Raw genomic sequence first — 10,785 nt, 5'->3', positions numbered from 1 at the left:
AAAAAAAAAAGAAATTTCTGGGAAGCTCCTCCCCCGCTCACTCCCACCACCCCAGCCAAGGTCTATTTGGGCAAGTATGGTCAACTCTCTTTTACATACTTGAGGGTATTGCATTTCGGCGACCCCAGCTTTGTGACAAGATCTCTGACTCAACTTCCCATTTTGTATAGGCCCCAGGCTTTGTCTCTTGTATCCAAATTTGGCCTATTAAAACCCTGGCTCGGGGCACCAACGATCGGCAGATGCTGCCAAGGCAGTATTGGCCTCAGTGCTGGCTTACCAGTGTTGGTTTTATGGTTTCTTATCCCTTCTCTTATTCTTGTCCCCTACTTTTCTGTTGGCCCAAAAGTACATTTAAAAATATGTTTTCAATATTTGATCCATCATTTTGAGTGTTCTGTACCAGGAAGATTTCTCCACATTATCAGGTCCACCATATTGTCAGAAATGGAAGTCCACCGAGTTTTCTTAGAAGACATGTCCGTCATGCAGGAGTCCTATATAAAGCAGGTAATTTCTAGTTCACAGTCAAGTATGTTTTATCAACCCAAGTATTCTGTTTTCTGCTCTGTTTCTTCGTGTTTGTTTAGAGTGTCTCTGGAGAAACAGAGTTGCATAGTTGCCGTAAAGGGAGCACAGGTAAAGGGAGAACAGATTGAACGAAAGCCCTGTGAGGAATTATTGCCCCGGATAATGAGACGATCATCCAGGACCACATAGAGTTGGGATAAAATAAAGGCTATGGGAGAACTGATCGATCCCTTTTGATACACTTCTATCAAGATCCGAGTCACTTCGGGGCCCCTGAGTGGCTCAGTTGGTTAAGCGTCTGACTTTGGCTCAGGTCATGATCTCACAGTGTGTGGGTGCAAGCCCCCGCATCAGGCTGTCCGCTTTCAGCATGGAGCCTGCTTCAGATCCTCTGTCCCCCTCTCTCTGCCCCTCCCCCATCGTCTCTCTCTCTCAAAAAAAACCCAAAAAACAAAACAAAAAAAGAACACCTTAAAGAAAAAAACATCAGAGTCACTTTCTTCCATAATTTTGCAATTTGGGAAGAGGTAGGAGTTGTTTCAAAATAGGTGATTTCCCTGGCTTAGGATATAAACTTAAGTGGAAAAGATTCTGGTAAAGTCAGAGGGGATATTTCAACATAGATGTTTTGTCAATTTGGGGGCGGCTTTTTGATAGTTCCACTTCTGACTTAATCATGACAAAGATCATCCTTGTAATACCGTAAGGAAAAAATGTCCTCCAGTAAAGGGTGTGGGACAGGAAGCACCACCAATTTCTGTGTCATCTTTAGCTGAAAATAACACTTTTCTTCTTAAAAGGGCTTGAGGAGGATGGACATATGATGATTGACTTTGGATTTTTACTGTTTCTGGGAAGCTGTGGAAGGCTCTGGCTTCTTTTAATATTCATGAGACCAGTCCCTTTCGCTTCTAGTTTTTTTTTTTTTTAATGTTTATTTATAAATGAGAGAGAGTGTGTGTGCGCGCGCATGAGCAGGGGAGGGGCAGAGAGAGACGGAGACAGAATCTGAAGCAGGCTCCAGGCTCTGAGCTGTCAGCACAGAACTCAATGCTGGTGGGACTCGAACTCACCAGCCGTGAGGTCATGACCTGAGCTGAAGTTGGATGCTTAACTGAGCCACCCAGGGGCCCCTACCCATTCTAGTTCTTAAATAAGCACAGCGTTAGTAACACACCCACCGCTTCACTGGTGGTGTTTCTAACAGCTGGTTTCTTGGAATGATTTGCAATATCAAGATCTCTTCTACAACGTGACACTGCCTTTCAAAAAGGGCTCTCCAGTCGTACTCCTCCCTCAACTCCTCTCCCCGCCCCACACGCCCCTGGCTAGCACATAACAGGAACTCCGTGAAAATTTGCTGACCCTGGGTCCCGTATGTACCCCGTCTGGGATTTCAAATACAGCCTAGGATTTCATAATTTTTTAGTAACACCATTGTATCCCCCACCTGAGTTCTCCCTTTTAAAGGCACAAGTCGATATTCATTTTATAGTTAACGTATGAGGGGCCTGCCCATTCGGGTCAGTGGCGTTATTCTTGTGACGCAGCTCCCCAAAGCAAAAAGGGTGTGCCCTGCTCTGCCTTTATGTCCAGGGAACTAATGGTGGTGGCACATTGTTGCCAAGATAGGTGAGACTGGTCAAGGGGAGACTCACTTCCTTGGCCAGATGGTGGAGTACTAGAACTGTGTTAGAGCGGCACGTTCAACCAGCCTTGCCCGTGGAGGAGGAGGAATTTTGCTGACTGGCACATCACACATCTGGCAGCCCTCCCAGCATCAGGGCCAATGGCTTCTTGCGATGAGATGTGTGTGGCCCTTCCCAGCAGGCTTGGCACATGCCCACACTTCAGCGGTTATAACTGAGCTTTGCTTCAACTTCTGATTTATGCTGCTGTACTTCTCAGAGCCTATGGGACCTTCATAGTTTTCTCTTCACTCGACATGGGTGCATCAGTTATGGCTGGCTCCCTCCCCAAGCACATTTATAGAGAGTGTGCCTGTATTTGTACCAGGAGCTCCAGGGGCTCTGCCACCCAGCCTGCAGTTAGCTGTGGTTTCTGAGATGTGAAACATAGAATCTATTTTCATCCAACTTGGCCGCAACCCAGAGGTTCCAGCCCACTGTAGCCTGATGTAACTGATGTGATTTAGGTCTGATTTACTGAATTTGTTTTTCTCCTTCTAGCCTCCTTGCTGTGGAGGATTGTTCTTCTTCTGATTTCTGGATCATATTTTTGTTTCTTTTCAGATAAAAAAAAACCTCAATTGTCTTTGCCCCTTCATAACTTCTCAGTTTATTCATTGCACTGGTCCTTAGTTCCCACTTCTGTCCCTGCTAATACCTTACTGGTGGCTGGTGGTCACCTTCTTCCGGTACCTTCTGTAGGTTGCACCTAATCCTGCAGCTCCTGCCCTAGGCAGTTCGGGTGGTCCCTTATCCTCTGTTTTGCTCAACAGCTGACATCTTGCTGTTACTTAAAAGTTACATTAATTAATCCACTGTATGTGAATATATATAATGTTTTCATGAAAAATAATTATTTTCCATATTGGAAAATATTTAGTGAGAGGAGTGGCATTGTTTTACATTTTTGCAAATACCTTTAATGTCTGTTGCAATAGACAGCTGGGTTCTCCTATCTGCTTCTACATTCCATCTGTTGCAATATCATGTTGTATGGCTTCTGGAACGTTCTGCTATGCTCGTGAGAGAAAAGTAAGGAAAGGCAAATAGTGCCTGGTATTATGAAAATGATTTTAGGGGTGCCTGGATGGCTCAGTCGGTTGAGCGTCCAACTCTTGGTTTTGGCTGAGGTCATGATGTCAAGGTTTGTGGGATCGAGTCCCATGTTGGGCACCATGCTGGCAGTGTGGAGACTGCTGGGATTCTCTCTCTGTCTCTCTCCCTCTCTCTGTGTCCCTCCCCTCTCCAATTTGTGCACAGGCCATCATGCTTTCTCTCTCTCAAAATAAATAAATGAACATTAAAGAAAAGAAAATGGTTTGGGCCACTTAGACCATTGAAAGGGCCTCAGGGACCCCCAGAGTTCCCAGACCACACTTTTAGTACCTATGATCTAGAGCGAGGGTCAGTAAACTTTTTCTTCAAAAACCAGATTATAAATATTTTAGGCTTAACCTATGGCATCTATTCAATTGTGCTGTATCAGGAAACAGCCATAGTATGTGTAACAAATGGATGTGACTGTATTCCCACAAAAACTTATTTACAGGAACATGGTGGGTGGAGGGAGGGGGTGGGCTGGATTTGATACGCTGTGGCCAGTGAGCCAGCTCCTGATCTACAATACCAAGCTTGCAGGTGCCCTGAGTTTAGGGCTTGTGCCACAAAAGAGGGAGAACGGTGGCATGTGACTTAGCCAGGAGCCTTCCAAAGGAAGAGAAAAGAAATTTCTCAGAGAAGACTAGATCTTGCAATTTAATTACCTAGTTCCCAAGTGGTAAATCGACGGTCTCTACCCTCTCCTTAGCCATTCCCTCTCTCATGGCCCGAGCCTCTGCCCTGCGGCTCTGCCGCTCATCAGGAAACATAACGCACATCCAACTCTGGGGAAGCCGTCCTAGCATCACTGCCTCCTCCCCTCCCACCTCGTGTCCTGGGCACCTGGGCAGGCAGGAAAAGCTAACCAAGTGGGCCAGGCATCCCTCTGACTCCTGAACTAGGCCACCTTAGTGACGTGTTGTCCTCTGTGCTTCTGTTTCCTTTTGGAGCCTCTTTCCCACATAACCCCTGTTCGCAGGGGACCAAGCTGTCTCTGGACCCGAGTCTCACCTGCCCCTTTCTACTCTTGCCTACCGCATGCCCCTAGACCCGGTGGGAATAAAAAGTCTCCCAGTGAGCAGGTGTTTTCTTCCTCTGCGGCAGAGGCAAAGAACTCCTGGTTCTGGTTCGTTTGTGGATCCAAGTCTCTGACCTGACATTTCGTCTGGTTCTTCCCGTTCATGCTCCGGTCCTTCCCTTGGCTCTGCCTGCCTTCTCAGAGCCCTTTGGCAACGTGGCCTGTGCTGGGTGCTCTCTGGCTGGAGGCCACGGCCTCTGGACCCCAGACTGGCCTGGGCACGAAGGAAAACAGCTTTGCCCGGATAGAGCCTGAGGCAGCCTAAGCCACTTGTATCGATGGGATGGCGCTTGTCCTTCCTCAGCCACCCTCCGCCAGCTTCATCTTCCTTTGCTGTCCTTGTCTCTACGGGGTCAGGCGCAGGAGGGGGTCTGATACTGCTGGGCAAAGGCTCGAGTCTGAGCGGGGTGGGCTGGGGCAGCCTCCATACACCTAAAACCAGCTTTCCCAGTTTCGTCCCCAGAAAAAGACTGTGCCACCAGCTTGGGAAGAAATTCATCTGCTCCTCTTCCGACCACCTTCAGACTCAACCAGGAAGACATTGCTATTTGGCTTTAAAAATAGAATATTCAAGCTGGACTTTTATGGTCTCGTGGAGAACACTGCGCTCACGCCCACCCGCACCTGGTCCCTGCCCCTGCCTGGCCTCACCCAGCTGCTCAGAAGCACTTCTGCACAAGCTCTCCAGGCCCCGCGGTGGGGACCTGGTAGATTTACGAGTTCGGCCTTGGCTGAGACCTTCTCCCCGTGGCTCCCAGCCACAGATCAGCCGCTCTCCCACATCCCATGCAGCCTGTGGCTGGCGTGTTGTGTGTCTTTTTCAGCCTCCACCTCGACTTGCTGAGTCACCCCTCAGCCCCTTTCCCCTGAGGCCCTGGCCAGCCCTGTGGAGGAGCCGTGGTTCGTCATTTCAGAGCCCAGGCCTCTGGCCACTCCCGGCCTGCCCAGAACCTCATTTAGTCTCACAGTGGCAACGTGGCTCTAAGTCTACCCCATTCGGGGTCGGCCTGGCCCATCCCCTCCCGCTCTGAGGCACTGATGTTTAACAAAAAGCTGGTTCTGGGGGCGCCAGGGTGGCTCAGTGGGTTGGGCTTCTGACTTCGGCTCAGGTCATGATCTCCTGGCTTGTGAGTTTGAGCCTCGTGTGGGGCTCTGTGCTGACAGCTCAGAGCCTGGAGCCTGCTTCGGATTCTCTGTCTCCCCTCTCTCTGCCCCTCACTTGCTCGTGCTCCGTGTCTCTAAAAATGAATAAATGTTAAAAAAAATTTTTTTAAAAAGCTGGTTACTTCTCTGTCTGGACTTCAGGTGCCTTTGGGTTTGAAGCTATACTTGATCTGGAAAGGAAAGTTACTTTCAGTATGTGTAGACTTCTGTGATTAGTCCTTAAGTTATTTCTTCAGAGCCAGAGAGAAATTCCACTAAAACTCTAACAGATTTCTGGCACCCCGTGGCAAGACTTAAGGAGTGCCTAGGAGGGGAGTGCCTAGGAGGGCAGTGCCTGTAAGGCACAGCTGCCTCTGGGGCAGTTGTCTGTAGCCAGATGGTAGAAATAACTCCAGAGCCAGTGAGACCTCAGGCCAAAAATCATACAAAGAACCCACTGAACCCAGGCCTATCTTGTTTGTCCTGGAAGTTGGGTTTCTAACATAATGGAAAGAGAAGGCTGTAATTATCATCCTCTGGAAAAGATATCTGTTCTCTCTCTAAGGTCCTTCAAGGATGTAATCAGGCCCATCAATATCCTTTAGATGCAAGGTGCTGTCTGGTTCATTTCCGGTAGATAGACCTGCCTCTGGGATAAGATCGTCTCAAACTAGGCAGCTGGGACCATCTAAAAGTTTCTGTGGAAACTGGAATGCAAGCAATGTAGGTTTTTCTGGCTTAACCTGTAAGTATAAGTCATACCAAGAAAAGAGTGGAAGGTCTCGGGGCCCAGAGAGGGAGGGAATGTAGTGATGCTGGGCTGCTGGAGAGACCATCATGCGGACAAGACTCCTAAATTCCCTGCTGCTTCTTCGCCATCAGGTAAGGGTTTGTGGAGCAATAACGACAGGTCCCCGTGTCGCCAGGATCTGGCCACGTGACCCGGCCCAGTTCTATTCACACGCACATGTCTGGCCCTAGACTTTCCCACCAGCACCCGCAGCTGCTGCTGTCCTAGGCCTTTACCTCTGCACCTGCACAGCCTTGTCATTGTCCTTGCATTCTCCGAGTGTCTGTGGGAAGCTTAGGGGAGAAAAGCGGGGCGGGGGGGGGGGAGGGTGCCCTAACTCAACTTCCAACCCAGCCAAACCTCTTCCTCTCCCACTTCCCTTGCAGCTGCCACAGCAGGAGCCACTGAGAAGTCACCCCCCCCCATTGGGTGCCCAGATGAGCACTTGCGCCCCCCCTACCCCCGCCGGTGCTTCTGAGTCCCCTCCCATTGAAGGGCCCGCAGCTTCGCCTGGTCTGCATGCTGGAGCCCGCGAGCTGAACCTGAGTCCGTCTGATCCGAGGGCTGAGAGTCAGAATGAAGACAGGCAGGGCTGGTAGAGAATCCAGGTCCCTAAGCTCGACTTGTAGTCTAGGAGAAAAGGGCAAGTGTGATACTCATTTGTCCCCGAGAGCTGGTGAGAGTGGCTTCGTGGGAAAGAGAGCGTGTGCCTCTTCAGAGACTTGGGGCCCAGCCTCTGCCTCCTTTGTTCTTTGGCTTGAGGTGGTGACTGTGGTGGAGTCGAGGCCAGAGCTCCCCAGGCCTCCAGCATAGAGACGAGATCGCATGGGCCACTTCTGCAAGACATGGGGATGGTAAGTGAGTAACACTCACTCTTACAGCCCCTTGTAGTCCTTGGCACCCCAAACATGGCCTTCCTTAGCCCCCTCCCCGAGCCCTCCCTCATCACTGCTCTGATAGTGGTCTCGGACTCACCGCCACTTATGGCCCCATGCGTTCTCCTGACCACCTCAGCCTGGTGGCCATAAGGAGCTGTTCGAGGAGAGCAAGGGCCCTGAACAGAGCCCCCCGATAGTGGGGAGGGAGGTGGATGGCAGTGTTGGCAATGGCCAGGGGCTAGGCAGTGGGGAGGGCAGAGAACTAGGGCAAGGAGAGGTTCCTCCTGGTACTGACCGGTCCCGACCTCTTCTTTTGCCCAGCCCCCCGCCCAAGTGCCTCTGGCCACACTTATCAGTGCTGCTCTGTCCGTCTAAGACCTCCCAAGATCACCCATTCTTCCAGCAGGAGTGTGGACAGCCCCCAAAACACCAGGTTACTCTGCCCTGAGGTCTCCCCTCCTCTTGGCAGCCCCTTTACCGGGGGAGTCGAAGGGGCACTGCCCCCAGCAAACTATCCTATCCCACCAAACTGCCCAAGTTCTTGACCTAAACCAGCTCTCATCTGTTCTTTCTTCAACACATGTATCCATTACCTCCTACGTGCAAGGGCCTTACTTTGCTCATCGTTTTACAGCTAAGGAAGTGACTCTGCCCCTGTCAGTATTTCAGAGTTGCCCCCACGTAGTCTCGAATTCTTGCATTTAAGCTATATTTGCATGGAAGAAAACAATCTCAAGTTTTCAAGACGTTTCAGAACTGTGTTTCAGGGAGAGAGATAGTGAAAGTATCCTCTATAAAAACAAGGTGGACCCCATCACAGGGCTGTATCTATCCTGAGAGGGCAAGCATGGCCCTTCCTCTATAACAGTTACACTCTGCAAACAGCGACTTACAGTGCCGTCCCCTTGGCCTGCCTGGTGGCTGTAAGCATGGGCTCTGAGGTCAGACGCCTTTGGGTTCAAACTGCATTTAGCCACTTACTCTCCCTGAGATTCGATTTCCTCACTTAGAAAGTGATCCTCATTTGGTTCTCCTGCGCACTAAAAGGTAGAGATGGCCGAAGCGCTAAGCCCAGCTCCTGACATCACTTTAGCACCCAAGTGATGTTATTGCCGTTATTGCGATGGTGAATATTGTTAATTATACTTTTCATTCATGATCTCGTTTCATGCCCCGGAAGGAGAAATAAGGCTCACGTCCTCTTCCCTTTCACATCTGATAAAACCGAGGCTCCGAAAAGGTAGGTCCTGGTCTGGGGAGGTGGTGCATGCAGGAGGCACCCCCCAAACTCCTCCCCGACCCCAGCTTGATTGCTTCTAGAATGAGGCTTTCTCAGACCTTGTTCTCCCAGAGGGGGATCCCTCCTACGGCAGAAGTCCAGGGGACACCAAGGCGTTGTACGAAGGGGTGGTGTGCCCTGGAATCTAGGGCGTTCCTGGTGCGGTTTCCTTTCCCAGGCCCCAGCCCCGGAAACCGCTCCTTTTTCTCCCCTGCCGCTAGGCACCCCAGAGTCCTGGGACTCTGTGAATCTCCCTCCTCTTGGAGGAACCGCATTTTCGTGAAGTCAGTTCCAATCACCACCCCCACTACACCCAAGGTCAGCGCAGTCCCAAGAGCCAGCCTTGGCTCCTCTCCCTCCGAGAGAGCAGGAAGCAGCTGGTCCCAGTGTCAGCTCTGCTCAGGGCCGGGGGCCTAAGCCCAGTCCATCCCAAACCCCACCCCCTGAGGCCCTGAGCTCGTGGCCTACCTTCAGAGGGTGCAGGTAGCGGAGTCCACGCAGGAAGGGTGGCCAGGCGGGGCCAGGCAACTCCCGACCAAGTGTGCGGGTGAGGTGGGCTATGTAGCTGGCGGCCAGCACCAGCACATCCAGCTTGGAGAGCTTGGTGTCAGGGGGCACGGCGGGCAGAGCGGCCTGCAGGGCCAGGAAGGCCTGGCGCAGCGTCCTCACGCGGCTCCGCTCCCGAGCAGCGTTCTCGGGACTGGCCTCGCTCTGCAGAGAGGACCCCAGGTCAGTGGGTCTGACTGGATCCCCATCTGCCCCTGGTTTCTAAGAACGTTCTAGAGTGAGCAACCATGCGCCGGACAGCAGAGACCCGAGGGCCTCACGCTGTCTCTGTGCACTCTCAGTCCTGCCCTGCTTTATGGCTGAGGAAATGGAGAGAGGGTCTCACTTGGGGTCAGATGGCAGCTCAGAAGCTGAGAGTCCTTTACTCTTCCTAACGCTCTAGCCCTTGCTGCACCCACGGCCCAGTCTGAATCCTGCTGTCGGGGTGCCCTGGGCCCGCAGGGAGCACAGAGCCACCCCTGCTCTTCAGGGCTGATCCTTGCCCAGCCAGGTCCTGACATGAAGAGGCAGCTACAGCAGAGAAGGAAAAAGGAGCTCTCTGAGCTGCGCTCTGGGTAAGACCAGCTCGGTTATCCCAACCACCCAAGTGTGGAGCCGTGGAGTCCCGGGTGCCAGTGTCCCCCTCTTGGGAAGGGACGGTCATACCGAGCGAGGCTTTGCCAGCAGAGGTGACGCCTCAGCCCCTCCCCTCCTGCCTCCCCGCTCCCTCCACAGGGCCAGTGATTCCTTACCCTGCCGGGACCCCTGGCCCCTCTTAAGCTGGGGGCAGCTCTGCTCCACATCTGGTCCCTCCAGTTTGTCTCTTCCCACAGGTCCTGCCTTGTCTCGCACGGGCGGCTCCTCTTCCTGCCAGTGCCTGCCGCCAGCCGCAGCTTGGCCTTTGCCGGGGTCTGCCCCACTCCTGGCATGGCTGGTGGCCTTCTGACCTCCCTCCGTGACATGCCACACCCCTGGAGGGTGGTGCTGCGGCCCCTAGGACGGGAGCACAGTGCCTGAGGGAGCCCCCCGGGCTCGGGCTAACTGGGCAGGCTGGTCACCCAGCCGACCATGTCTGTGTCTGAGGGAGCTGGCGCCAAGTCAGTCGCGCTTCACTCCTTGCTCTGGGAAAACCGCCCACCCGGCACAGCCCCCGCGAGAAGCCTCCTGCCTGCCTGCCTGCCTGCCTCCCACCCGGCTCTGGGGTGGGGGTACTGGATGTTGGGAGTGGCCAAGTCTTGGGAGGAGGCCCCCCCGCTCCAGAAGGCCGGAGGATGGTGGGAAGGGAGCTCCCTTCGCGGAGACTTGCCTGACCCCGCAGTAGTCTTGCGATGGTCGCCCGACTCCAGCTTTGAGGCTCAAGCCAATGGAAGGGCCCCGAACCTCCTCCTCTGCCAGAAGGGTGCCTGCACACATCCCTAAAAGGACCTTTCCTCCCCTTGCCAATGACCTGACCTTCCAGCCCCGGGGCACTAATCCCCATCCCCCCAAGCAGGCCTCCTATTTCCAACCTAGTGCTTTTCCATCCCCTGGAATATCTTCCTCCAGCTCTGCCAGGGAAAAGCTGCCTTCGCCTGTTGGGTTATGCCCTTCGTTCGTGAAGATTTCTTCAAACCCCACAGAGCAGAGAGCCCATGTCTCCCTGTTTCATGGGTATTCTAACTGATGCGTGACCGACCACACCCTGGCTAGTTTCCTCAAAGCTCGGTGCGTTTAGGTCACTCTGGGTCAGGCACTGTGCTAAGTACTTTATACGT

The 10,785-nt window shown here is 52.8% G+C and overlaps 1 protein-coding gene across 1 annotated transcript; it reads right to left on the bottom strand.

Moving 5' to 3' along the window:
* Nucleotides 1-3,946: 3,946 nt before the first annotated feature.
* TCF23 (transcription factor 23) lies at nucleotides 3,947-10,312 on the bottom strand. The gene is made up of 3 exons (XM_025927388.2): nucleotides 9,784-10,312; nucleotides 8,954-9,196; nucleotides 3,947-7,164 (listed from the first exon to the last, which is right to left on the bottom strand). The coding sequence occupies exons 1-3, from the start codon at nucleotides 9,991-9,993 to the stop codon at nucleotides 6,985-6,987; spliced, it is 633 nt and encodes a 210-aa protein (XP_025783173.2). The 5' UTR covers nucleotides 9,994-10,312; the 3' UTR covers nucleotides 3,947-6,984.
* Nucleotides 10,313-10,785: the final 473 nt, after the last annotated feature.

The sequence above is a fragment of the Puma concolor genome, chromosome A3 (assembly GCF_028749965.1).
Source record: "Puma concolor isolate L17-30 chromosome A3, mPumCon1.1.hap2, whole genome shotgun sequence".
Taxonomy (NCBI): Eukaryota; Metazoa; Chordata; class Mammalia; order Carnivora; family Felidae; genus Puma; species Puma concolor.
This window is presented reverse-complemented; position numbering and strand designations above follow the sequence as displayed.